Here is a 26,823-nt window from a genome sequence, read left to right on the forward strand (position 1 = left end):
GTACCAAGTAGCCGTAAATGGTGTTACAGATGGTGAGTACCGAGTATGCAGAGAGGGAGAGAAGCCGCAAGCATTCCCGTCTATGCGGCCTCTCATGGTACTTACCGCCTCAATCTCTTATCCACAACGAGGTGGGCCTTTTCAGATTGCTCATCACTGTGGGGATGAGCCAATGTCTTCGCGGTGAAAATGTAGAGAAAATGCAAGGATTTTTACCAAAATTCATCAAAAATCCTGGGCACGAATTTTAAAACTTTTCGTGTGGCGATTATTGTGAAGCTATCGTGAATTTGGCGGGGGGCCATGCTTATTTTAAATTATCTTTTCATAATTTTACCGTTACCGCCTTCTGACGATGATGACAATCTCCCTGCATCAGATGTAGAAAACTGATTCCATAGCCTCTTTAGCGTCATCCGTGCTCCGTTGCTCTCTAAGCTTGCTTTCATTGCTAAAGGTTTCGAGTTTCGAAGAGGACTCGATTATATCCCCTTTCAACCTTTGCTCAAACGGTCTGGGGGCAAGTTGGAAGACTTGTATCTCTCGTGCCCACTGAAATCCCAAGATGTCCTGGTCAGTTGTCTGCGATCGCTTCCGACTGCAACCCATATCTATCTACAATCATGCACGCCTTCTCAGAATCATTCTTTCGACATCGAATGGTCCCCGACTACTATTCAGATTGTGGACGATATCTTCATCGGTCATCTGACAGTCACTGACAGTGATCCAACCCCGGTCTGTCCTCGGCTCGAAAAACTTGTACTTACGGAATGCAAGCACGTCTCAGAAGAGGCACTCGTGTCTTTCGCCCAATCTCGCGCTAATGGGGCACCGCGATGCGCAACGGGGGAGATTACTCGTTTAAAACTGTTGGATGTGCGATTCCTATGAAGTTAGTTATAAAACCAGTTTTTGTGCAATATTATGCGTCTCCGGCCATTTCCTCAGTTCCGTGCCTGGAATTCTGTCAATGTCTGTGCCTTTCAATTCTGTCCACTTGAATAATAAAGGTCTCTGTCGTTGATCTGCAGAAATTGATAGTATCCGGGCTGCTAATTTGCTACATGTGTCTCGGTTTTGCAACCTCCAGTACTGTATGTTTCAATTCAGGATCATTCTCAACATTTTAGATGGCTTCATCGGTGTACTGGTTGCGATTTGCCTTCACAAGCTGGCACTCCGCCCTCAAAAAACCGAACTCCTACCTTCAAGGCAGTCTGGCCAAGGTGTCTGATAACTGACCGACTGCTTCCTAATCAGTGGCCGATGCCCTCTAAATTGCTTACCCATGACATGCTTGGACTGACCGATAGCCTCTGAACTACTGATGCTTTGCCGAAGAGCGGGAAAACCCTAGTTTCGACGCTTGTAATACACATGAGCTACATAGCAGCTAGACTAAGAGTACATATAGATATCATTCATTGTTAAGCCTTGAATTCAAATGATTACAAGAGTCGACATATACTATAAATCATCTGGATACATGGTCCTTACAATCGCAAGGGCATCAATCCAAAGCTGTACTACTTCCTGTTCACGGGGTAGGCGAACGTGGTGTTGAAGTTGCCAATTAAGTGAGATGATTTGTTCGGGAGTAAGAAGAGCCAATGGTGGATTTACAGGCACTTCATTGAGATCTGAAGGAGGTCCTCTACGGCCAAGCCAGGAGCCTGACCCTTCATGAGCATAATTTGTCCGGAGTGTTCGTAGTAATGTCTCATCCTGTAAGCCCTCCCAGTCTACTCCAAATACTTCCAGTTCTTCATCGGTCATCGTGAATTGGCCAATTTCATCACCACGAACACCATTGACAAGTGAATCAAATACAAACATGTCCTCCGGGCTGCGCGCTGGACCGAGACGCTGCGAAACCCGGTGATTATTCCAGGATTCGGCCCAGAATGAAAGTTGTTCGTTGATCATAGGGAGAAAAAGATGTTGAAGTAACCATATGTGGTTCAAATTCGAAACCTGAAGTCCATGATGCATCTCCAGAAGAGTAAATAGGTCATGCCAGGTTTGGCTGCAATAGTGGCTAACATCAACCCATAAACGTTCTATACGAACGTTGTGAACAGATCTGAGGAAACAGGGATCTTAGCATTTTCTGTTTAACATTGAATATAAATGCATACCTTCCCCAAAGATACGAGCCGCGCCCTTCTCCGCGGGCATGCTCCATAAATGCAGCTACCCATATGTTCTCAACCCCATGATCACCACGAACACGCGAAGGAAGCCGATATCTCTCTGCTGCTGATAAGAAGAGCGATAAAACAGTCTGACCCCGATTATTATTACTTGCTCGTAGCCCCGTTATGAGTCGTGAATATCCGTCAATGAAACCATGAATGATGATACCCCAACGGATAAGGCCTAAGTTACACCAATGACTGGTCTCCTGGAATATTGGGAGAATGAGGTAAAAACTTACGATGATGACCATCATGGTGCCACAAGGAGTTTGGTCCTGGAACAGAATATCCTCGACGACGAATTCGAATGCGTTCAAACACCCGATGAACAGGATCAATACGTATGAGGGAGTGGCGAATGCGCTCATATGAAACTGCAATATTTAGGCGACGAAGCATTCCGTCGAGTATTCTAATGCCTGCTCGGTGGAAATGAATGCGTAAACGTCCCAACAAAGAGTCCAGTTGCTCGTCTGAAATATTGGTGATGTATCCACTTGAAGATGATGATGGTATAGCAGCTGCTTCTACCTGTACATCATCTGGTAGGTGAGCTGGATGTGGGATTTCGGCATTGAGTAGCTCATCTTCATCACTTATACGAACTTCATTACTGCCTCCCATAGAATATCCATTGGCAGGAAACGGATTAGTGCCTGGGGAAGCAATTCCAGATTCTAAAAGACGTCGCCGGAGGGTTGAGCGAGGGACATCGAGAAAGTGACTGAGACCCGATGTAGTACGATGTCGATAGGCAAAACGAAGAAAATCTGGATTAATCACTGTTCGAGGGCGTCCCGGGCGTCCAGTGTATTCAGTGTATACAACCTCTGGTCTTCCCAGGTGTGACGATTCTACGCGCTGTTCATACAATGCTCGAATATCCAAAATCATGACCTGGAGACTATTTTGTAGAATTTGAGCTTCTTCGTGTTCAAATATTGCTACATGCTTGTGAAGATATTGCATTAGAGATGAACAGAAAGAAATTGAGCTTTTACCTCATGTGCGAGTTGAGAAAATTGATTCAAGTCTTCTCCAAGGAGCTGCAGCAGAAAGGGATCTGTTGCTTCGGCATGAACTTGACGAACAATTGCTTCAAATTGTGCATAATGAGCTCGAAAGGCATCTAAAAGGTTTATTGAATTTGGAGAAATACTAGGGTTGGTTGCATTTGGAGCAACCGTCAATGATATGAAAGACAAAAGTCCCAAAATCCAAATGTGAGTTCGGAACAATATCATAGTAGATATCGATGTTTGAATGAAGGAACATCGTCACTGGTAGTAGTACGGCATAATTGTTCCGCCTTCCCCGCGATCCTCAATAAACCATACTAGGCATCGTTAAAGGTCAAGGAATTATTTTCCTTCTACTACATGATTCCATGGTATGTGTGTCTTTTGCGAAAATGCAGGGCGCATGAGGAAACAGATCGTTTCTCTCTAAAGGCTAAACTATAAGATCTGAAGATCATTTTTAGCTATCGAGCTTCTCTGACTAATTTTATACAATTGTAAATACTTGTTTGGATTGGTGGGTACGGTGGATATACAGCGTAGCAGTCCCGCTTATGTTCATTCATTCTCTTTTCTCTGTTCCCCCTCATCACTGTCCCGGCAATGAACGTCCCTAGACCATCATATGAGAACTATGGTTGTCTTGTGCCCCCGGTAGTGCAGCAAGTGAATAATAACCACAGCTCTACAATGGTCACTCCTATGAACATCGGCTCAGAGGACATGGGTTCTATCGCGGTAACTGGTCAAGGTGATATTACTGCACCGTCGTTGAGTGATATACTCTGCTGATCATGACCATATCCGGTTCAGGTCATGGTGTTGAAGCGCAAGAGTTTTTGAGTGGACATAGAGCAGAACTCGACTGGCAAACCCTATTCCTGCTCGGAAACAGTACTGATAATCGTGTTGAAGGTTCCGATATCTTGGCCTTTGGACAGGGTAGGGCGAATAGTTATCTGTTCAAAAATGAACTCATTTCGCCCATAGATCATCAGTACCAAGCCCCCGTCTCACTGTTTGACCTCCCCTTGAGTGGTAAGCAATAACTTTCTGTCAGTTCAGCAAGAATAATGACACGTACATCAAGATATATCCCCCAGCACATTCGATACTTTATTTGCCCCGCAAGAGTCTTTTTTGAGTAGTATGGGAAATAGCATGAACGAAGCACTTCATGCTCATTCTGGTAATTTTGGTGAGCGTTCTTAAATTTCTTGTAACGTCAATATTGAAGCACACTGCAAGACCTTTCCTCAAACGCCCCTTCTGGAAATCAGGGTGAGCATCCAGTTAAATATGATTGCAAGGTACTGACATACTGGAAAGTTGCCGATTCTGGTGCAGTTCGTCCAAACCTCCATCATGAGCGCAATCTTTTTCATCCTTATCTGAGTGCATCCCGCCAATCAAACTCATTGAGTACGTCTGCATATTCGGTTGGCTCAGATATCTTTAATGACGATTTTCTAAGCTCCAGCACAGTCGACTTCGCTCAACGATCCCGCTCAAGTGGTGACTTCAATGTCTTTGCCGTTGCTCAATGGATATGTAGCTCCATCCTCGGAAGACCTCCATGCTCGGCAAGATACTCCAGTCGCAACAAAAGGTCCCGAGGTTACCACCAGTGCTCACAACTTTGAAGAATTCTGCGAAATCAACGGCTATAAGCGACTAGAAGCAACGTACCATCTTCGACCACCTGGTACCGAGCGAGCTCAGACAGCACGGACTTATTTCCAATGGGCCAGTACGCGGAACTTTACCAAAGAGAGCGTTGGTTATGTCGGTGGCCTTGACTTACAGCGTTACAAAATTCGCTATAGTGACGGAAATGGGAAGGTTGAGACCCTCGAAACAGTCTTGATACATCGTTTGGGTTGGAACATTGCTACGTTCAAGGCTAGCACCCGAGTTTTCGAGGCTGTTGAGTATCTTGCTCCGAATTTCATCTGGAATCCCGAACACGTTCCAACTATCAGTACAAATACAAGAAATACAACTGGTGAGCTTTAATAACAGTCTAATACTCTTAAACTTATTGCTTGCGGTTTTGTCCTAGGTCAAATTATTCTCGATAAACAAAGCCCTCATGAAGTTTGGAAGGGAATTCAATATCTTTTCCATGTACCGGGCTACTTTATCAACGGTAAAATGCCTTTGAACAGCATCCTGAAGTCTGAAAAAGAACAAATTGCGGCACAGATTTCGGTGAAGGATATGCAACGTAAACTGACCTTGATTCGGAGCATGCTTATTCCTCTTAATGATTCTAATTGATTGGGCATTTGTCAACTACTTGACCTACTCCTTCATCTAACTGCTCTGCTCACTTATCGAACTACTCTGCTCACTTATCGAATTGCTCTGCTCACTTATCGAATTGCTCTGCTCACTTATCGAATTGCTCTGCTCACTTATCGAATTGCTCTGCTCACTTATTGAACTACTCTACTCACTCATTGAACTGCTCCTCTCATTTATCTCAGTCAAATTGTCTATCATTTACTACTCCTCCCATTCATTTGCCAAGTCACATACAATAGGTTTCCCCATCTTGCTACTATACCCCATATACTTGTTAGCAGCCATTCATCTTCTCAAATGTGCCTTCAATCATATCAGATTTGAAGTTATTTTCTCCATCAAATAAATGCTGCAAATGGCAAGCAATGTTCAAGATGGGAATCAATTTCATTACAAGTTTTTAACCTCGAAATTCTGATAGCTCTACTGTGTAAACAAGTTATATATACATATGAAGATTGTAGAAATTAAACAAGACATATTGATGCAAAATTGACTACAATGGCAACCAAGGTGGAGGAACTGCCACCATTCCCACTGCAGAACCTTCCAGAGGATATTCCCAGATGAGTGATCGGTGACGTCCATCCTGAGGAGCCCTAGATAGATAATGGTAGCGAGGCCATGAAAATTCACTACAAAATGATGCTGGAAGATGGTTGTGAAGATCCCAAAGTAAGATGGCATCATCTAAAGACTTCTTCCAATCGGAAGCGGGTAGGCCGTAAGATGCAATGTATGGATGCAAATCATTTACCGCTTTTGAAAGGAAGCTATGGATTGACTGTTGACGCAATTAGTTCAATGTGATAAAGTATAAGGTTCAACGTGCATTCAACATTTGGTACCACATTGTTTCGACTTCTTGAGGTGCATATTCATGCAGAGTTTGCTGATAGCTTTGAATATTGACCTGTAATGGTTAAATTAACCCAAATATAAATGCACATATGTAAAATACTTGCAGAAAAGAAATTGTGTAACGTCACTTGAGCAACTCGGTTTTTCTTCATTGCAAGGGCCTCATATCTATCCACGCCCACATGTAATTCCAGGTCTTCAATGTCAAGATCGCCGCTGCTGAACTCTGGCGGGTAAATTACTCGTTTGAGGAGAGCGGTCCGTTTATGCAATGGTTTTTCCCCATAAGTGACATCTTCTGGCCAGTGAGAAGCCCATATAGCAGAAGCATAGATGAGGAAAGGTTGCTCATATATGGTTCCCTGGACTGTCAAGAAGGTTGGCACGAAGTGCCAGAGAAACTTTGTGCGCAAAGTCTTGTGTAGTTGACGTGAAAGCTAGAACGGATCACTCATGTAGAGCTTGTCCAAGTAATGAGGAAAACATGCTTACTTCAGGATCTTGTCTTTTATCATCTATTCCACCATCTGTCCATAACCATGATTCTTCAAATGGTTCTTGGAAGTATGTGAGTGGCATGGTTGTGTGGGCGAAAGGTTTGGAGCCACATATGTATTATCAGTCACCCATCTGTTGTCCAGTAATTTCCTTACTAGGTGTAATCAAAGCAAGACACAGCACACTGCACTAATTCAAACTGGTAATCTATCAAGAGTTATGAGCTAGTTACATATGTTAATGCAAACCAAGCTCATCCAGTGTAGAAAATAAACCGAGACCCATTTCCCAACGGTGTTTTTTGCGTAATTTCTCTTCTCGAGCCTCTGCAGCAGATAGGGAAGCCTTGTAGGCTTCTTCTGACTGAAACCCATGATCCACCCAGCGAAAATTACCTCCCGACGTATACTGTGTAAAGGAATATCGAGTTTCAGTTTTCCCAATACGAGTATTTCCATGCCTACAAACACCTGAAGGTATCGCAGCCAGAGAACCCGGTGGAAACTCGACAACTATCTCCAGGTCCCATAAAATGAGATGTCCACCCTTCTTCCAGTTGTACCAACCGAGTGACCATATCCAGCACCACAAAAAAGGCAGGTTACCAAAGTCAATGTGAGGCAAACACACTGTGCGCGGACCGAAGTTGAAAGCAGCGGATGCAAGTGCGCTGTTGTCAAAAAGTTGAACGAGGGAGCTATCACTTGAAAGGAGGCGGTCAAATTGCGAACTGCAGTAGGCATAGAGTTTCGGTGCCCATGTTTTGAACACTCCTTATAAAAATGAGTGGTACATATGATTTCATCAGTAGAGGGACGAACCAGTGGCGTAACCAGAGAGCCGCTGGAAAGGACCTGACGTGACAAGCCTATTGAGAACATTCCTATTGACTTCGTTATGAACAATATTGGCCGGTTTCTACACGAGCATGTGAGCAAGGAAACACTTCGAGACTAGGTAACATACCACCCGCCCTCCCCCATGAGCCACACCTGCGTTGAGGGCCGCAAAGTCACCGCGCCGGCCATTGACGTGCTTGCTCGCGAAAGATGCCTTCTTACCTTCCTCTCGAATGAGCTCTGCAGCTTCCTCTGCGCATTTCAGGATCCCGGCATCATCCGGATACACAACAAGAGCAATAACACGACGCTCTGCGTCCGCAATAGGAACAGTGGTGCTGATACAACATAAGTATTCAGGTCCAGATACAAACTGACTCAGAAAGCTCACCCAGGAACTGCTTCGATTAAGCTGAATTGATGCAACGATCTGGGACCCACTAGCTCCTTCAACGACCATGTACGCCTCTCACCCTCCTCACCATCATCATGGAGGCCGACATATGAGGTCGAGGCAACGGGCGCATCACTCGCCAAAGAAAAGGATGCTCGGACGGCTGTAGCGTCGGGAACGAATCGAGAAACAGGTGTCGGGTGTGCACCAATCTCGTCTGCAGTTTTGGGAGGACGTTCCTGCCGCTGCTTCTTCCGATTACGATGTCCGTGAGCTTTCGACCGCTTCGCCTTTCGTTTTGCGCCATTTGATTGACTTGGGGCGCTACCGACTGGCAGCAAAGAGTGCGACTGCAAGGTCGATGGGAGGGGCGGCTCCGGCAGCGTAGATCCAAGGATCTCCGAAGATGAGGGTGGAGATGACAGCGGCGATGAGGGTGCGGAGGAGGGCGGTGATGAGAGTAGTGAAGAGCAAGAAGTCGTTGGAAGGGAGGGGAACGAGAGAGGTATTTCCAACGGAGAGGTCGGGGTCCTGTCGGTTGCGTCGTCGAGGTGGTCAAGGGTGCCTTCAAAGCTCACTGCATGGAAGAGAGCAATGGAGAAGCTAAAATTCTTCTGGAGGATGTACGAGGATGCTCCCAAGGACTTGACAGTACCTACAGAAGCCGGCATGAAGTTAGCTAGTGCGTTGGAAATAAGAATTGGAGGGGGTTGGGCACTCGACGCTCAGAGGTCCCTTGCCAAGCCCGTTTCTCGTGTTCCCAGGGCATGAGTACTCAAGAGGGGCCTTAACGGACCTCTGAGAGCCGAAAGTGCGCAGCGTGGAGGAGTATAAAAGACGCGTCAACGAACGCGATTTCGAGACTCCAGCCCTGAGTTCCCGAGGCCGAGTACTCAGAAGGGCCGGGGGCAAGTGTGTCGCGTTCGCATCCGCGTATGTTTATCAAAAGAATAAGGCATAAAATACTGACCATTTTGTAGCTTCAATTTGATCCTCATGAGCCCCGGAAATGATCCTTGTGCACCTCGGTTTGCTGCGCAAAGAATCAAATGGTGGTTGAAAAATATATTAGGTGTTGAAATTCGAAGTAGATGGTGGAGGCGGGATAAGAAGTACGGAGTAATGTTGAAATAGATCAACAAGAGACGCAGTCACGTGTCACGTGACGGGCGCTAAATTAACTCTCTCAAAGCTGAGCGCCTAAGAACTAACTGAACCGTTCGACCTGCATTCTCCTCCCTTGTAAACGCTGGAGCCCTTTGTCCTTCCAACCAGTCGCAGGTGCTAGATATCGGCGCCGGAGATCAAACACGTGCAGGCCTAGCTATTTCATACACGAAGATGGTTACCCCGTACCGTCCGGGACGGTTCCAGTTCGCTCGCCGTGCTGAAGCCAAAACGATTCAACGGGCTTTGGAAGGAGAACAAAAGTACTTTCGGACGGTGAACGCGAGCTTCAGGGGGACTACGGCTTTACTGGTAACGCAATATTTACATGCTTCAAAAACGACCCGTTAACGCTTGATATCATAGCGGAAAGCGAACCGCGAAATGAAGCTCTGGCAAAGACTGACCACATATCGGAGCACACAAGTGCATTGGAGGAGAGCATATTCCGTCTGAAAGAGATGATGATGAATGTCAAGAGGACTCAGAAACGGTGCGTTCGGATCTATTCTTCCTGAGCACATATTTTAATACATCCATTGCACATTTTCCCTACCCGCAATAACCGAGGTTTCTCGATCGTTCGGTCCACCCAAAAGTACGCTTTCATTTGGCACAACCATCTGCATCTTCCTATGTTTTCTGACGCAGCACAGAATCCCCATTCACATCTGCAGCTCGCGGAGCATGCTTTGCTGATGCGGATCTCCCTTTATTTTTGAGCATTGGCTACAATCAACGGGACCAAATCCAATATTCTCTCCAAGAACACTATCGAACTCGACTATCTGAGCTTCCCCACACTCAAGGTTTGCCTTACGGATCCAAATATGGTAGGCATTCATCGCGGTTTTTGACTGCCAACTCACTTTTTTAGTTGCCTGTTTGTTCTGGTATGCTGTTCGTGCAGCAGTGGGCTCATCAGGCCCGCCAGCGAACCGTGAGTTTTTGCTTAGGTATTTCTCGATCTAGACGAAGCTGAGATGTTACTCAGAAATTCCTCTGACATAGTAGGTTCCAAGAACATGATGGAATATTGGCTGGAGGAACCTATTTTCCCTCTGTCATATCTCCCTCAGACATTCAATGCGGATTTCGACTCTGACGGCCGACTCGAAGGAACGGAATCTATTTAAACGATTCCTTGCGATCAATCCGCTCAAGTATGTTCGGTCAGCGTACCAGCTCCCGGTGCTGCATTGATCTTTGGACTGTTCTTGAGGGCAGTATTTGTATTATAATCTTTGCTTTGTCGTGAACTGTTTTCAATCATATGTACATACCTAGTCTTGTAACTTAATCTGTATTCCAATAGGACTATGAATCCGGACTTTTGCAAAGCAGGTGTGCAATAATAAGAACAGATACTGAATACAACAATACCGAATTTAACAATACATTAGCATTAATGATAGCATAGATCAATGTTCTCCGTCTGAACTAGCCATGTCACTGGTAGCATCATCATCCTTACGGTTAGATGCTGGAGTGAAAGAGATTGGTTTGGCGTCATTCCCGCCCTTGTTTTGATTAGTTTTCCAGGCGTGAGCCATTTGAAGGAACTTGAAAGAAGTCGGGTTGTTTTCTCGCTCATTGTCAGCAAATACAAGTTCCCAATCTGGAACACATTCAATTGTGAGCAATGGCCGTAGTTGTGATTTGATTTCGGCATATCTGATCCATGCAGAAGAGTTGGCGGGGTCAAACTGAACCAATCTGAGTATTGGGAAAACCGAAGGACGAAGAGAAACAAACCTCTAAGTACTTCTCATAGAGCTTCCTAATGCGGTCAAACTCCCGAAGCTAAGAAGAGAAGTCAATCTTTTTCCAAACATTGATAGAGATGTGCACATCGGTCTCAAGTTCAATATAACCTTTGAACCACTTCTCTTTAGGGCACATGCCAATCGCCGTGCCCATTATCTTCCAAGCTGCCAGTGCGGGAAGATCCAGTCTTCTTATCTCGAACTTGGCGAACATAATCCAGAGTTCAGCAAAGGTAAATATTTTATGAGGGACGAGACTTATTGCAGTTTGATAGATTTGGCAAGCACGAGCATAATCCTATTAAGCAAGTTGGTTGTAGAATTGAAACGAGATCAGCGTGGGCGTACCTTAAGCTTGATCTCCTCGAAAAGAGCATAGTCTAACCCAGATAGATATATCTCCTCCAGGAGGTACCTGTGCTACAGCCCACTCATAGACTTCCCTGACATGTCCCATTGCAGTTTCCTCTTCTTCCGTTGTGGCGCCCTCACCTCGAAGATCCCTGAAAGCACCCTCTTCCAATCGCGCATAGTCAAACCACACATCATAGTTTCCACTGTCATGTGGAAGTTCTTCCCCGTATTGTATTCCCCGCAGATTTGGATCAAGGTATACGGGCCAAGGCAAACTACCAGGACATGTATGGAAGCTGTGAGGTGACGGTCATGGTCAAGACGGCGTGGTTGAATGAGATTAGATTGACAGGCAATAGCTAGTGTAATAAAATTTGAGAAAGATACAAGCTCGACAGATATCAGATGAAGTTCAAAGGGAAATGTAATTGTTAAACAGAGAAAATTCCTAGTGAACTTCAAAGCATATTGTACGTCCCAATGGAATCCAGCATCTGCATGAAGAGCCAATGGTGAATCGCAATCTGAGCATCTTTGACTTCCGTATCAGGGTCATAAGTATCTTTCAGCAGCTTAATCAGATACGAAGCAGGAATCCTCATCGACCTTGTACATGTCCGGAAGGAACAAGATCCTGATGAGAGATAGGCTTCGCGTAAGCCAGGACTGTTTAGGTCTTGAGGAAGATATAAAGAATCGTCATCTTCCACAAGAATAATCTTGACAGAGGTGAGTATGGATTTATGATTATTATAACGGAATACTCACTTGCATTGGGTTGCTGTCACGCAATACCCTAGTAGCACCCGTTGCTGCCCAACACATTAATCGCATTCGGAATGTAGGAGACTGCAGTCCAGTCAAGCTGGCCTTAACCTCGGGGCTGAGCCTATCCACGATGCCAGCAAATAGTTCTGGGCACGGTGCTCCAATGCCTATAAGAAAATCTTTTACAATATCTTGAAAGATCCTCCCCGCAAAGTTAGGGCCAGCATTGCTAAACGCATCGGCTAGCTCATCTAGCAATTGATTTCCAATACTAACAACGATGCGAATATTGAGAGAATCGAAACCACGTATTGTAGACATTTCTGCGGTTCGGACAAATTCTTCAGCACCTCCAAAGAAGCTGCGCACAATCTGAGCAGAAACGTTGAGTTTTTAATGTTTGAATGCACGGTTTATACTCACATCGACTAAATCAACACCGGTAGAGCAAGGAAGCAAGAAACCTTTGATAAAAGCCGTAAAATATGCATTTTCAACGTCTATGGGACCAATGACTGCATTGTGCAACATTTCCCAAGCAAGCTTCCGGTGACCAGTTTCAGACCGCCCATTTAAGACTCCAGGCTGATCATAGAAGTTAGTCAAATGCAAATAAAAGCCATAAGCATCGCACCTGGATGTTGTGATATGAGGCAAAGTGAGAAGTAAAGTCCGCAATGCTATCCATAGGTCCAATGTTTAGCCAGTGGTCCAGTGTCTCACTGAGAGAAGGCAAATATGAGGAGACCAGATCTCGATGAAGACAGGATGTGTTGCAATCATTGAGTAGATAGATGAGGAGAAGAGGATTTAAGTGACCAGGGTAATGACCATAAACAAGAGCCAACGATGTTACTGCCCCAAATAAAACCAGCTCTTCATGCTTGTTGGATGATATCTGTACATCAGCAGCTTGAAGTGTTGTGTATCCCTCATAAAGTGGCATACAGAATTCACTTTCACGTTCCTCGAAAAATTGGCGGAAAACTTCAGCAATTGTTGACTGTTCGAGACCGGGGCCTGAAGAAATGTAATCGTCCTGATCATTTACACTACCATGGCAAATTTAGTGACCATCTCGAGAATCTTTTTAAAAAATTAAGCTTACCAGACAAAGTGACGGGTCGGAGATAAAATTTTGCTCCAATCTCCACTCTGTACCGAATTCTTCATTTGTGCAATGAACTTTGCTGCAAGCTCTTGTTCATCAGTACCCTTGACTTGGAATCCGGGACAGTTTGACCCTTGTCGTTGAACCTCGGACACAATTTTGAAAATAGTTGGAGTACGTTCATCATCAAAAAATATGGGGATAAAACTGAGGGGAGCAGGCTGAGTCCAGGGCTCCTCCCATAGCTTCTTAGGTAACATCGGGCCTACTATTGAGGATGTTGAGACCTAATGGATACTGTTAGAAAAAGGATGAAAGGACTAAAGGCCTGGCGTACTAGCGTAGAAGTAGATTGAGACACGTTACTATTTAGCTCTAGTCCCGATGATGGTTGGGGCTCCTCGTCATCTGTTTCTACTGATGTTGTTGTCAAAGATTGAGCTACAACCCTCGAGTCCTGAGTATAAAAATTAGCAAATAGACTTGGCTCGAAATTAGAACACTTGCTTCTTCATCATTGTCATCGTCATCTGGCTCACACGACCCCTCAATCTCTTCCTCATCCAAAGCATGTACATTGAGGTTGGCATCAGAGTCATTGCGGAACATACTGTATAGACGTTTTGACAAACATCGATGAGGACGGATGGTATTATCAGACCCCAGGTATACTTGAGCAAGGCTCACATTTGCCTCAAGTGGGTGACTTCGAATAACTGTCATGTTGAAGTCAGACCATCAATTGAAGTTCGAGAAGTGAGATCTCACTCACTAGCATGAAGAGTGAAATGATTGTCACGAGTAATAACCAGTTTCGGAATTACATATGTACCAAAGTTGTTTGTCAGAATATCTTGAATGGTTGTGTATCTCTCGTAGGGCATTGGTCTGAGTTTCGAAGTACTGTATGATCCATTAGCCCGGCCATGATTGCTGAAACCCAGGAGTTGAAGAGGTAGAAGTTCTTGCGGAGCAAGTGGTAATGACGAGGAAACTGATGGGAGACTGTATTGTTGCCTTAGCTTGACTGTGATATCGGAAAATAAATCGAAGATGGTAGTAGAAGTTGGAAGATTCGGGTACTGGTGAAACAGGCCCAACGCATTAAGCACCATACGGTATGCTTCCTTGTTAATTTCATAGAAGATAAGTTGCCTTGGAAGACGGTAGAACTAGCAGATGACGAGGTTTCAGTAGAAAGAATATCAAGAGGGGAGAAATGCATACATTGATTTCTCCTGTTGGAGGCAGCGGTAGATAAACCAGAACATCGATGCTCATAACCTCTACTCCTCCGGAAGCTACATTGATACAGTCATCAATACTTGGGACTCGTTCTCTACGACCAAGCCCAGGAGGCCGGATGGCCTTTCCACGCCTTTTCTCTTTTTTAGAATTCTGGGGAAGGGACTGGCTGGCATGGTCAAGACGTGTATGATTAGTGCGCTGAATAACTGTCAGCCCTGGAAAGCCTGAAGCCGTAGTGACACGAGAATGTCCCTGGGAACCAACAACCCGACCATACCCATCAGTTGCACCATGTGCTTGCATGCTAGTATATGGCCTGCACACGGAAGGGGCTGGAGGAGGTAAAGTTGGTAATGTCTGACCACATTCAGGTTCAACGATAGAGAGAGGTCGTGCCTCAATGTTCGAAGTCTGGTGTTGACTTGAAGAGGAAAGCGGTGGTGCAGAAAGAGCTTGGTGTGAACCTACGGAAGGTGTCTGAAGTATGGGCCACTGTGATGGATATGGAGCAGTTGAAGAAGTGCATAGTGACGGAGGCTGATTAGAAGGTGGAGGGGGTGGAATAGGTCTCGGCACCAATTGCGAAGATGGGAGAAACTGTGCTTGATTCTGGAACGGTACTTGGGACTGCCGCATGGGATCAAATGAAGGGGACATGTATGTGGCTTGTGGTGCTGAAAGGGAAGCACTAGGAGGTAAGGAAGAATGTGTATTCTGTGATGAAGTAGTAGGTGCCTGCGACGAGGATTGAACAGAGGGAAATGCTGGATATGGCCCAGCTTGACTGGGTAAATTCTGTGTTAATGCTTGCGAACGCAAAAAGGACTGCATATAGCGTCAGGTAATAGAAGGGGAAAATATGAGGCAGATCTACCTGAAAAAGTGTCGTAGGATGTTGATTCTGACCCGTCAACTCAAGCCCTTGAGCATTTGGTGTGGCCATGAAAGACTGTAGTAGGCGGTAGAGTTGGTCACTGTTCGTGTTACCGTCCCCGCCATTGCCAGTATTGCCATCCATTGCTTATGATCGAAGGATGCTGGGAGTTATGGGCAGAAAAATGAGATTCATTTAGTATATATGACTATTGGGTATAACATCGACGGGAATAATCCTGTAAGGTATATCCAATCTGATTCCAAGCTAATAGCCGATATTGAGGATACAGTTGGCAACACATTGGGAAGGAGTTGCTAACATCGAGAGAGACCATTGGTAACGTATCAAGAACTAGTTGATCATCTAAATAGAGAGGTGAAGTGAAGATCAGAAGGAACGAAACCCCAACAGTTGAGGCACAGAAAGGAATCTTTGAAGATGTCCACAAAGATGTCGAGACTAGATGTAAAGATCTCGGAGAATCCACAACTGCCAGTTTGAAATAGAGCAAATGATGAGTTGAATTCGAAGTCCAAGGCACTATGCGGATCAATAAAGAGTATGGAATATTGAACGAAATCTGCCGTCATAGTTTAGAGTAACCTCGAGCTCTAGGCAATTGCGCCTACATTGATCATTGTGCGGGTCGCTATGGGTGTCAATGTTGACATTGACCCGAGTACAGCGAACAACACTGGGAGTTTAAACTCCGTCCCTATGATCGTCGGAGGTAATGAGGGACCGAAGGTTTCTGCTCTAAGGTTTGCCTCGGTCGGAGGAAACAGTGGGCAATCCACAACCACGACCTCTGAGTACCATCTGAGCTTTGGAGAAGACAACATGGATATGAAGGGGAATGCCTCAAGACTTGTTTGACTGCTTGTTTGAGTGCAGTCTCGCAAGCCAGAATTCACGAGAAGAAAAAAAGTTTACTCACACTATCACAACACGAGAACCTCGTTTGAATTTGAATACACTGCTGCTCCCTTACTTACGAGGATGGACGTTAGTTTCCATAGTTGAACTTCATCGCGAAGATTATACCGTTGAGACATTTAAAAATATGGAGGTTCAGGTGGATTGAATCATATAAATGTAGTAGATGAGCTATAAGGATAACTAATTTATGTTGAGATGTGTTGGTGTTTGGAGGTTGCAGTTGAAAACTCTACACGCAAATGGCAGATGTGCGTAGCGCATAGGGTAACACAGCGATAACGGGAGATAGGGGATAAACTTAACAGGTGTCACCGTAGTATGAGAGTAGGAGTAGACGGGATAGAAGTGGAAGGTGTAATAGGTGTCGCGGACAAAACCAGTGTATAGACATTGCGAACATTCAAAGGAAAAAATAAAAGAGAGGAAAAGGGACAGGAAAACAAGCGCAATTTTCGAGGCACACAACGACGAAGTATAGAAGACCAAATGAGAAAATATCAGTTCAAGCGGGGCAATAGAGCATTTTTTGAAAGTGGTCGTGATAAGATCCACAGGACGATAGCTCGCAACACGGGAGGAAACACAAGGACAGACATGAACAAGAACTCGAAACGGTTGGGTGGCACACGAGGGAAGCAGGAGGAAAAAAGGCAAAGAGCAAGAAAGCACACACACTACGATCGTGTGAACCCGGGATGACGACCACCTGGACCAAAGAGCCTCACTGGCCTGAGCGAAACCTCTTCCTCATCATCACCTTTGCCATCCAACTCATCATCACTTTCCGTCAAAGTGGGAACAGACCGAACAGGCGCCTTCCTACGGCTTGCTCGATTACTCGGCGACTCTGGAGCTGAGAGTAGTGCTGCCTTCTTCTTCCTGGGCCACAGTGCTCGAGGGGTACCTCTAAGATCAGGTGTGTAGTCTTTGTGCTCGGGCGGCAACAGTGAATTTGGCTCAGGTGATCGTGGCTTGTCCTTTGTGTGGTCATAATACGGATTAGGATATTCCTTTTTGACACCGCGACTGTAAATGAAGCATATGAATAAGCAATGATTTAGTGTAAGAGGAAAGAGTACTGACAAAATGAAAGTCACGGTTGGTTTTTCCTGAAGGGGCCCTGTTGACGTCTTCGACGATTTGGATGTAGAGGCGACATCATCCAAATCCAGAGGCGACGCCAAGAACGGATTATACGGGGAATCCCTCAAAGCGAGTACTTTGGAAGATTTAGGTGTTGCAGGTGGTGAAGTCCCACTTGGACTCGGGTTTTCTTCAACAACTGGCAAAAGCTGCAGCGCCGGTGCGATAGAAGCAATTTTTGCAGCTGGGATACGACGATGAGACGGAGGCGGTGAGACTGGAGCACTGCCTACTGTCGACGACCTCTGCCCGCGGCGAGAGAGAAATGAAGTCGCTGTGTCTGAATCAGATTCTGTTTCAACTTCGTCAGCCTCCTTCGCTTTTCCTTTCTGAAAATTGTGAGAAGTTGGGGATCCAGCCGTCCAAAACGCCTCCTCGTCTTCCTCGTTCTCCTCTGGCACGTTACTGATCCTTCGCCTCTTGTAATGCCTTTCTTGTCTTTGTTCTTCATCCGAGCTCGCTTCACCACCTGCTTCTTCTTCTACTGCTTTAAGACTACGCAGTTTCCTATTTTTCCGTCGTCGGTTCGTTCTCGGCGGAGTAGGAAGTGACGCAGCTGATGCGGAACGCTTCAGGGAGCGAGTAGAGCGTGAGGCCCCAGGCGACGATATCGCGGAATCGGGCATTGTTTCTCCTTCTGTCTTCCTTGTTGCAGAAAGATAATATCTGCTTATTGACCGTTGCACTAGTGAGCGGGAGTAAAGTGTGGGTGTGAGGGAATGGATGGTACGAATATCTACGGACTCGAAGCAGATTATGAAAATATAAAGGAGAAAGGTGGTATTGTGAAGTTGTCTCACACGTGGTAACAATAGCAGCATGCACAAAGCGGAACAAAGTCACTGCACTGCCACAGAACGTCTTGTACTTAGTGCTAATTTTCTTGGTGGATGGGGTATGATTAGAGAGTACATATAGTTATTTACATAGACGATGTGATTGAAATTTTTTCCCAATGACATGAAGGTGGGGTCGATAACTTATGTACATCAAAGTTGTCTGTAGTAATGTGGTTAGGTTTTTGTAGGGACTCTGCTGGGATCTACAGCAGCAGCGGCGCGAGCAAGTCGTGAGCTCAACCTTGCCCTCTTGCGAACGCCCTGAGACCGGATGCTCGTGTAGCTGGATACTGTAAGTCTCATGTAATGATCCGTCTTCCCTCGTTCAACCTAAACAAGACATGCTACACCGTCTCGAAGCTTTCAACACGTTCTTGGTAGGAAGGCGGATGCACTCCCCTCGATGCGCGTTGGACATATGATCTCTGAAGCTTCGTTAAGCTGTGTGCGGGATTTGAAGGAGTATATATGGCGCTTTTGTGGATGGGCAAGGAAGGATTGGAAACGAGAGACGCGTCCCTAGTCCTCGTCCTCGTATTGGTAACATTGGTATCGATAGCAAGATCCACGGCCCGAGATATTTTTTGAAAAGGCTGAACTATTTCTGCAAGTTCCTCATTATAAGGATCCCGAATAGATTTGGACGATGATGATTCCCTGTCACTTTGATGACGGTATTTGGACTTCTTCCAGTCGTTATACCATATTTTCATTGTCTGTGGATTCGATGAGATGTGCGTGTGAGGCTTAATAACAAAAGAGTGAACTCACATTGACTAGATGCAGGACCAAAATGGCAGTTACAAGACCAGCAAGGAGTCTTAACATGAGAGCGTCGTCATCCACCTCACATGCAGAGTTGTAAAAAACACTACCCCCTGCCTCGTTGGTCACAGTCAATAAGCTCGGAAGCGAAATCGGACTTTTTGGACTCGAGGGTGGGTCCTCAGTAGGTCTGAAGATTTCCGCATCCGCTGAATGTAGAATCAATTCGAACGATGCATTAATTATTCCTACCCGAGATGCCTAAGTTAGCTCTAGTACCTCCCATTGAGCTCATCATTTGCATACCATCTACCCGTATGCCGCCCCTCGTTGGCATTACAGTAGAATGCTCGTCAGCTGTTGTCCAAGATTTTGCCTGAGTCACGATGGGCATGTCGGTAGGAAGGACTGCTGACGAAGCTGAATGCCTATTCAGTTTTGTAGTTACGCCAACAATCGTCGTTTGAGTTATATTTGATGTAATAGAAGTCGATATAGTATTAACAGTATTTTCGGGACTGATACCCGTACTGGTATTGGAATGCGATACGCTCTTGTTCACAGCAGAATCCGTCGGGTCGACAGTTGTGTTGATCGTGGACGCTGAGTCGATATCTTGAGTTCCATCAGGCCTAAAGAGAGGAAGAGGGGGAATCGGGTGGGGCAGCCAAATAAGTAAATCATATATATATGAATGAAAGAGAGACCATGGCCTCGAGAATTATCAGCGAACAGTCGACGTACCCAACACTCTGATCCCAGTCATTGGGTGATTCTCCGGTGACATCCGGACTCCTCTCAAGATAAAGGGCACAATCCAGCGCTGCTCGTTCATCCTCGTTCATGGTCCCCTCTGAGGTCTGCGCCGATGAACCCTCCTCTTTCCCCGCAACGCTTGCAAACTTTTCCGACGTGTTCGTTCTCGGCCCAATAGGACATGCATCCACATTAATAGAAGACAAGGGTATAACAATTAGGAAGTACAGAAAAGGAATGCAAGAATTACAACCACGACCCGAGTGCATTATCGGAATGAACCCGAAGGCGGAAACGCAGATTGTGATTATATGGACCAATTGCTGATCTGTTGCAAACACAAGAATAGACCGCCGATGAAGCTGGCGACGACGATGAGCTCCGGTGGACATCTTGAGCTAGGTCTGCACAAAGGAGTTGCTCCTCCAGATTGTAGGTCTATATCGTGACGCACGGGTGGAAGAAGAGAGAAGAAGAGGCAGACCACGCTTTTAACCATTTCCGTTTATACAGCTGAACAGCAGGAGTATCGATAAAGTCATGTAGAAAGGCACTTGAACCTGAAGATGAAAATTTCGCCAGTAATACACCGGACAACAGCACGAAAGATACAATAGAAAGACGGAAAACCAGCAGCAGCCTGAAAGCTAGGATGAAAGACGATTTAAGCGGACAAATCAACAGACCAAACATCGTTGAGCCTATTGGACCGCAGGTAAGAACAGATGAACAGCATAAGACACAGCATCACCCTCCATATTGGAGCTTGAAGAATCGATCTAATGAAAAGTTGCTGTTGTAAGAGATGGCCGGGGAACCAGAGAACACTCATCGAATGGTGAGTTGGTACAGAATGTACAACATTGCTATTTGAGGGGATATTTGGATACAGGCGATCTATAGCTTTATATTCGAGTGGTGTACATGTTCAGTGTTTGTGGATTGGTCGTTGGTGGTGGTGGTGTGAAAGAAGTGGCCGAATAGCCGAATTTGTCACCTTTCTGTCCGGCGGCTTTACGACGTCCACAGCGTTGTTTTGCCTCTCACCATCTGCTCCAGACTCATGTCGTCTAATTGTCCCCCTCAGCTACACCTTACCCTTCCAGCCAATACAACTTCATTTAAGCGTTCCTTTGAACAATTTGGTTTCGACTTAGAGGAGAGTCCTATCACAAGTGGCGTAGAACCAGGAGGCAGTAGCGCTGGAAACAGAGCTTCTGGAAGTGCCGGCAATCGCAATACTCGTACTGGAAATGAAAGGAAGAGAGCAAGAAGCGCTAGTAGTCTTTCAGATGGGGGTGAATCATTCAGGAGCTCGAGGTCGTCGTCTTTCACCTCTTCAAGCGATACAAGCCTCAGCGAGGACAATGTGCCTACTGCAGAGCCCTCAAGATCATCATCTACTCGGCTGGTCACTGCTTTGGTAGATTCTCATCCTCCTAGGCTGCCAACACCAGATATTTCAGATATTCAGGATATTGAGATGCTTGATTATGAAGAAGGTCCTGGAGCCGACACCAATTCGACCTCAAGTACCAATGAATACAGATTCACTGTCGAAGCATTCCATGGATCCGACTCAGAAATCGAAATATTGCAGCACTCTCGATCCACTTCCCCTCATAGCAGAAGATCACCCACGCCACCACCCACTCTACCACCTCTATCTTTGTCTGAAGAGGAACAGCCGACCGATATACCTTTTCTACATTCTCCTACGACTGCATCTCAGTCGATTGATATTGATCGACCATCACTCACTAGCTCAGCATCGTTATCCCATCGCGAGAATCGTGGACTGAGTCCGTCACCACAGCTTTATTCATAAAACACTAACCTGACATGCCTTATATAGATGCCCCACCTCGCCTTCCTTCACCGGTGTATGATTCGTCTTTAACTCTGTCCACTGTTATTCCAGTGTCTGACATACCTCCCAACATCGACAACGCAGATAACGCAAATGACGTTAACGAAACTCCTATGGGTCAAGGGCGTTACGTTTCCTTCAGAGAACGACTCAACACCGCCGTTGGACTCCTCGAAGCCGATGACGTTTCCTCATTCCGAGAAAGGCTAACGTCTGCATTGGACGCTGTTAGGACAGACGAAAGGGAAACTGACATTGAGAGCAGCAATCTTCCGGGTAGCTCCCGTCACACTCAACAATACAATGATCGAGCGCCACCCGCCCCATCCGGTGCTTCTAGTTCTCGGCCGTGGCGGACATTGGTCTTAAACAACATGAGAAATGGCGCTGATGAGACGGCCAATCTCTCTCCTCGAACGAGGGATATCTTCAATTCGCCTTCTCCGTCACCCGACCCTACATCGTTGTCCAATTCCGAGTCCAGGATCCGGCCGTTATATCTTGCGTCTCATTCCGTCCTTTCGAGACCCAGAGACTCCTTTTCACGATCCGTCTCCCCGTCCGGACTTGGAGACACAACTACTGGACCTCTTACTAGTGAACGTCAGAATCGCTATAATTCCACTGAGCGTTCCAGTCGAGCACTCGAACCTATACCCACCACCCGATCTCATCGACACCCTTCGCCTCAGCAATCTACAGGTTTAACAGTTCCTCGTCGACCACCCTCTCAATCGATTGAGCAATTGTCTTCTGTCCCGGTATCAGTCCCTTTCAATCGCGAATTGGCCAGATGGTTTGAAGTTTCTGCTGATACCACAGTACCAGAACACCCTCCATCTTCATCTGTCGCTGCCGCCGCAAGGAGCATAACACCTCTTCCTCTTTCAGACACTGATGACGAGTGGGTAAATCTTGGCAGTCGTGGACTGCGGGGAGCAATACCAGAGTGGGCTTTCGCTTTTCCAAGAACCAATAGATATCTTGACCGTGGCGAAGATGATGATCAAGATCAAGAAGATGAGGACATCATTGCGGGCCTCTTGTCCTCTACACATGAAAGGTCGAATTACGAATCGACAACTTCGGCGACAAGAACGAATACTTCATCTCGAAGTACTCGAGTCCCTCCTTCATTGGCTTCGTTGATGGCCAGAGATCATTTGTTTTCTGATCAAGATAATGACCGAGACGATGACAATGTCACCGTACGTGCATCAGATTCCATCGAGGTTAATCGTACAGAAAGATATCGGGATTCATCAGCTCCGAGACGTTATACGGATGTTCTCTCCATTGCAGATTATCGTTCACAGTTACTTGCTGATGCCCAAAGGCGGAGATATATCGAGCAGGGATCAGTTGATCCTCGCGAGAGCCTTGAAAGTTGGACTTCGTCCAATCAGGAACACAGACGAAGCACTACAAATAATGCGAGCAACTTTGACCAAGACGAACGGTCTTCCGCTGGATATAGATTAACAGGTTAGAGTTCTAATCATCCATGAGATGCGCTCTTCATTAATTCTGTAGCTCACACAGAAGATGAGAGCTCATCTCTTGCCTCCGTTCGATGGCAATTCTCTTGGAATGATGCGCTGGGTCTGGATCAATCGGAACTGCGTCAAGATGAAGCTCGCGCTTTCCAAAGAGAGCGCGGAAGATTAGACGGGCGCTCGCAAATACCAACAAACGTTCCGAGGTCTTCCCTTTTTGGCAGGAGTATGCGGGATGAAAATCCATTGAGCAATAATGCTCAAAACATCGATGAAAGTTCAGGCGTTTCCAGATGGGAACCGCGACGCAACGGTTAGTTTCCAGCTCTTGTTCCACTTTACAAACATTCTGAACAAAATCTACACAGAGCAAAACATCAACGGTGACCTTGCATACCAGCGTTTGCGTTCTCGTGTCTTTGGCTCTACCCGATCCAGTGCTTCGAACTCCCTTGTTGCAGAGAACGCTGCAGAAATCAGGCGCCGTAATGCTCGTGCGGACCTGATGGAACACCTCTTTCATGATGATACGAGTCGACCATCAAATCGGCCCCTCAATAGGGATCATGCTCGAAACACTGATAGTTGGCGTTCGTCTGTTATAGGTCACCGGGAGTCCTTTCCAAGTCAGCGTTCTATCCCTTACCAACGTCGAAGTCCTAGCCCATCCGATTTCCCTCGATCTATTGCTGATGTACTTGATGCCACTGATCAAGAATTGGAAGAGCAGGAGCGCCGCACTCGCGAGGAAGAAGCTGATGTTTTACCTCGTCGTTCTAACAGTCTTTCATGGCTCCCGCCACCGCAATTTGGATTTGATCAGTCCCTCTCAGAAACGCTCGTGGGATTTTCATCAGATCTTAATACGGCGAATTCTTCAGAGGGTGGACGGCTGCCTGAGATTGACTGGCTGCGTCGTCGGTCGCTGGCCATGAGTAGGTTTAGACATTCCGATGACACTCGCGCTCAAACGCACTCGACACCAACTGAATTCGAGCGTTCTAATCGTATCACACCTTTTCCGCGGTCTCGTGCTCCTAGTTCATCTTCCAGAGTTGCACCCTCATCTGAGTCATCTGGTTTCTTCGATTCCCGACATTCATCTATAACTGATATCGCAAGGACAATCAATGACAGATCCAATCTCCTATCTTCCAGGACACAACTTTTAAACGACTCCGATCTCGAAACATCACCTCGCACAGTTCCAAATGACGCTAATCTTCGCCGCCCTCTGCGCACTTACCCCCCACGCATTGACGCAGAACGCCGTAATAATTCTGCACCTTTCATTCCACCGCCAGATCTAGGTTCTCTGTTCTCTCCTAATGATCTATCCACAAGCTCTTTCCAATCCTCAGTCTCAATGGACATAGATGAAGAATCGCCGCCAGCGCGCTCCAATCAGCGTCATGCACCAACTCAATCAGACCCATCCCATATTGTACCCAGCTCTACTGCTCGCACCCAGTATCCCAGTATTAATGTGGATTCATTTGCTCCCGGGCCATTCAGGAGCACTATGCAGAGGCTTGCAGCGCAGAATAATTCGAGGAATGTTTCTCAAGAAGCTCCGACAATACCTCCTCTCAGTTTTGGGGAAGATTTGGAATCTTTCTCTGAAGCTAGATCCTATATAGGAGCAGAGAACCAAGAGAATACGGTCGGTTCCCCTGAGGTCAGGCAAATCGTGTGACTGATTATTTTCTGTTAGATTGGTTATAACCTGGAAGAGCCCCGAGATTCTAATCCATCCTTAATCCGAGAAAGTCGCATGCCTTCATTCGAGAGGGCGCCTTGGCCTAGTCAAACTCCATCTTCCGTTCGTTCTAGAACTCGCGAAACTTCACGTACAGGCGATGACATCCATGGGGCAATAACCAGGCGAGCAAGGATGGAGGGCTCGCTCATCGAGGGTTCAATACCACTGTCTAGAACTCTATCTAATACGCCATTGGGTGATGAAAGCTTCCAGCACGCTATTGAGGTCCTTCGGCAAGACGGCCTTTCCGAGCTACGATCTCATCAGTTGATTAACCGCTATCGTCAGAGAAGAGATGCTTTTCCAACTGCTACATCGTGGGGAGATATCGAATCTGACAATACTCAGAACTTATCATATCGATATGCCCCGTGGTCTATGCATGGCGATGTGTCTACTTCAAATCCTGCAGCATCAGCCTCTTCCACCACCTCCAACACAACCGCAAGAATGGGGAATGCGGCGACGCGTCGAAGACCTTCTCCCGCGCGTAATCTAGACAGACCCGATGGCTCGCAAGACTCGCGAGCGAATCGACCTAGGATTTCCTCTAGATTTGGTAGACATCGAACGTCGGAGCTGGACCGCGATTTTGCTACATTGAGTGATCTAGTCGGACGAAGCCGGAGGGCCAGAGGCAACTTTAATTTGGGCGATTACATGGTGAGTGCACTTTTTCTCAACCTTCTGCCGATGTGCTGAGCACAGACCTTCTCATTCTAGCGCGATGAAGACTTTGATCAATCTTACGAAGGCCTCATGTCACTTGCTGCAACTCTTGGGGAAGTGAAACCTCGCGCCACTCCTGACCACGTTGTCGCAGGGCTCAAAACTGGTTTTTATAAAGACTGGGCTTCTGATGAATGTGATAAACGTTGTCCCATCTGTCTAGATGATGTACGCCACACTTTCCTCATAATACAAACTTCGTCTGACCCTTGTTCCAAAGTACAAAGCGTTGGATCCAGTTCTTAAACTCAATGATTGCTCGCACTGGTTACACAAATCTTGCCTTGAGGTACGTCTACAACATCTCTTTATCAATGGACTTGCAATATTCATATACTGTCTCGTCAGCAATGGCTTAAGGGAGCTAGTACTTGTCCTGTTTGTCGTAAATCTGTGCAAACGTCAGCCCCACATCGCCATCCGCGACTACGCTCACATACGCAAGCTTCTGCTGTCAACGCCCTCGTCGTGCCCTCTGGGCTTAACAGGACAGACCAAGCCATCGCTGATTCAGAAGGAAATGCGTCTGCTGTTTCAAACCGCGTTGGAAACGCCAATACCGTCTCATACACAAGCGACTTAGGCAGTGAATTTTCCACTACCGAGAATAGTAACAACCCAGATACGTTTCGGCATATTGGGCAACGTCCTCGGCGATTTTACTGGGAATACTCGCCACCATCTCCTTAACACTACACATATAATAATATCAAACACTCCTGCGTTCTTGTGATAACCCTCTTTTCGGAACATAACATCTTCATGACCTATCTTCATCTTCACCTACTAAGTTACTTATGATTCTCATTTTCATGCTTGGTGTACCCAGAATTTACTCTATTACTTTCCCTCGAACATGTACTGAAGTTCATCTGCTTCGAAGGGACATGCGATTCATGTACGAATCATGTATCGAGCAGGTACACATCTGGCCTCAGAAGGTCTGCTCGGACTTCGACCATTAGGATGAAAACGACTCGAAGCACTTATCGTAGCTCTGCATAATTTGCCCATGATTCAACGTTTCAGAAAGTTAGCATAGTCCGTCGTCCGAACTCCCCAAGACGCCCTTGCTGCAGCAAGATTCAGAACTGGCCCAAAGTTTTACATCTCA

The 26,823-nt window shown here is 46.2% G+C and overlaps 10 protein-coding genes across 10 annotated transcripts; 4 read left to right on the forward strand and 6 right to left on the reverse strand.

Moving 5' to 3' along the window:
• Positions 1 to 1,470: 1,470 nt before the first annotated feature.
• On the reverse strand, positions 1,471 to 2,914 carry C8R40DRAFT_1158659 (uncharacterized protein; the record flags this gene model as incomplete). The annotated part of the gene is made up of 3 exons (XM_046229766.1): positions 1,471 to 2,086; positions 2,142 to 2,166; positions 2,893 to 2,914. The coding sequence occupies 3 exons, from the start codon at positions 2,912 to 2,914 to the stop codon at positions 1,471 to 1,473; spliced, it is 663 nt and encodes a 220-aa protein (XP_046090296.1).
• A 909-nt stretch (positions 2,915 to 3,823) lies between these two features.
• On the forward strand, positions 3,824 to 5,500 carry C8R40DRAFT_1066321 (uncharacterized protein; the record flags this gene model as incomplete). Its single annotated transcript, XM_046225765.1, has 8 exons — positions 3,824 to 3,971; positions 4,034 to 4,162; positions 4,211 to 4,258; positions 4,311 to 4,418; positions 4,458 to 4,501; positions 4,531 to 4,642; positions 4,695 to 5,225; positions 5,283 to 5,500. The coding sequence occupies 8 exons, from the start codon at positions 3,824 to 3,826 to the stop codon at positions 5,498 to 5,500; spliced, it is 1,338 nt and encodes a 445-aa protein (XP_046090297.1).
• An 850-nt stretch (positions 5,501 to 6,350) lies between these two features.
• C8R40DRAFT_1166453 (uncharacterized protein) lies at positions 6,351 to 6,967 on the reverse strand (the record flags this gene model as incomplete). The annotated part of the gene is made up of 3 exons (XM_046230851.1): positions 6,351 to 6,440; positions 6,517 to 6,825; positions 6,881 to 6,967. The coding sequence occupies 3 exons, from the start codon at positions 6,965 to 6,967 to the stop codon at positions 6,351 to 6,353; spliced, it is 486 nt and encodes a 161-aa protein (XP_046090298.1).
• A 156-nt stretch (positions 6,968 to 7,123) lies between these two features.
• On the reverse strand, positions 7,124 to 8,216 carry C8R40DRAFT_1158660 (uncharacterized protein; the record flags this gene model as incomplete). Its single annotated transcript, XM_046229767.1, has 2 exons — positions 7,124 to 7,659; positions 8,183 to 8,216. 2 exons carry the CDS (start codon positions 8,214 to 8,216, stop codon positions 7,124 to 7,126), a joined length of 570 nt encoding a protein of 189 aa, XP_046090299.1.
• Positions 8,217 to 9,546: 1,330 nt separating this feature from the next.
• On the forward strand, positions 9,547 to 9,804 carry C8R40DRAFT_1036102 (uncharacterized protein; the record flags this gene model as incomplete). The annotated part of the gene is made up of 1 exon (XM_046223557.1): positions 9,547 to 9,804. A coding segment is annotated over one exon (258 nt), but the record flags the coding sequence as incomplete, so codon positions are not given.
• A 2,060-nt stretch (positions 9,805 to 11,864) lies between these two features.
• On the reverse strand, positions 11,865 to 12,726 carry C8R40DRAFT_1035897 (uncharacterized protein; the record flags this gene model as incomplete). The annotated part of the gene is made up of 4 exons (XM_046223540.1): positions 11,865 to 11,968; positions 12,035 to 12,125; positions 12,175 to 12,546; positions 12,598 to 12,726. Coding segments are annotated over 4 exons (696 nt in total), but the record flags the coding sequence as incomplete, so codon positions are not given.
• A 4,297-nt stretch (positions 12,727 to 17,023) lies between these two features.
• On the reverse strand, positions 17,024 to 18,118 carry C8R40DRAFT_1158661 (uncharacterized protein; the record flags this gene model as incomplete). The annotated part of the gene is made up of 3 exons (XM_046229768.1): positions 17,024 to 17,106; positions 17,188 to 17,375; positions 17,433 to 18,118. 3 exons carry the CDS (start codon positions 18,116 to 18,118, stop codon positions 17,024 to 17,026), a joined length of 957 nt encoding a protein of 318 aa, XP_046090302.1.
• Positions 18,119 to 18,494: 376 nt separating this feature from the next.
• On the reverse strand, positions 18,495 to 20,374 carry C8R40DRAFT_584232 (uncharacterized protein). Its single transcript, XM_046235526.1, has 4 exons — positions 19,841 to 20,374; positions 19,403 to 19,728; positions 19,103 to 19,344; positions 18,495 to 19,047 (listed from the first exon to the last, which is right to left on the reverse strand). Exons 1-4 carry the CDS (start codon positions 20,242 to 20,244, stop codon positions 18,676 to 18,678), a joined length of 1,344 nt encoding a protein of 447 aa, XP_046090303.1. The 5' UTR covers positions 20,245 to 20,374; the 3' UTR covers positions 18,495 to 18,675.
• Positions 20,375 to 21,467: 1,093 nt separating this feature from the next.
• Positions 21,468 to 25,095, forward strand: C8R40DRAFT_583962 (uncharacterized protein). Its single transcript, XM_046235525.1, has 5 exons — positions 21,468 to 21,654; positions 21,708 to 21,735; positions 21,807 to 23,207; positions 23,256 to 23,531; positions 23,587 to 25,095. The coding sequence occupies exons 2-5, from the start codon at positions 21,708 to 21,710 to the stop codon at positions 24,912 to 24,914; spliced, it is 3,033 nt and encodes a 1,010-aa protein (XP_046090304.1). The 5' UTR covers positions 21,468 to 21,654; the 3' UTR covers positions 24,915 to 25,095.
• A 611-nt stretch (positions 25,096 to 25,706) lies between these two features.
• On the forward strand, positions 25,707 to 26,399 carry C8R40DRAFT_1035851 (uncharacterized protein; the record flags this gene model as incomplete). Its single annotated transcript, XM_046223533.1, has 3 exons — positions 25,707 to 25,877; positions 25,930 to 25,998; positions 26,058 to 26,399. Coding segments are annotated over 3 exons (582 nt in total), but the record flags the coding sequence as incomplete, so codon positions are not given.
• Between the last annotated feature and the right edge of the window lie 424 nt (positions 26,400 to 26,823).

Source organism: Lentinula edodes (genome assembly GCF_021015755.1).
Source record: "Lentinula edodes strain Le(Bin) 0899 ss11 chromosome Unknown C8R40scaffold_4, whole genome shotgun sequence".
NCBI classification, from domain to species: domain Eukaryota; kingdom Fungi; phylum Basidiomycota; class Agaricomycetes; order Agaricales; family Omphalotaceae; genus Lentinula; species Lentinula edodes.

Bases quoted from the DNA above. Each gene is read 5' to 3' on its own strand.
- C8R40DRAFT_583962 (XM_046235525.1), top strand. From the start codon at position 21,708: ATGCCCCACCTCGCCTTCCTTCACCGGT. The intron at 23,208-23,255 runs GTTAGAGTTCTA...TTAATTCTGTAG, and splicing joins CGCTGGATATAGATTAACAG to CTCACACAGAAGATGAGAGC. The intron at 23,532-23,586 runs GTTAGTTTCCAG...AAATCTACACAG, and splicing joins ATGGGAACCGCGACGCAACG to AGCAAAACATCAACGGTGAC.
- C8R40DRAFT_584232 (XM_046235526.1), bottom strand. From the start codon at position 20,244: ATGTCCACCGGAGCTCATCGTCGTCGCCAGCTTCATCGGCGGTCTATT. The intron at 19,345-19,402 runs GTATGCAAATGA...CATCTCGGGTAG, and splicing joins GGGCGGCATACGGGTAGATG to GAATAATTAATGCATCGTTC. The intron at 19,048-19,102 runs GTGAGTTCACTC...TCGAATCCACAG, and splicing joins TGGTCCTGCATCTAGTCAAT to ACAATGAAAATATGGTATAA.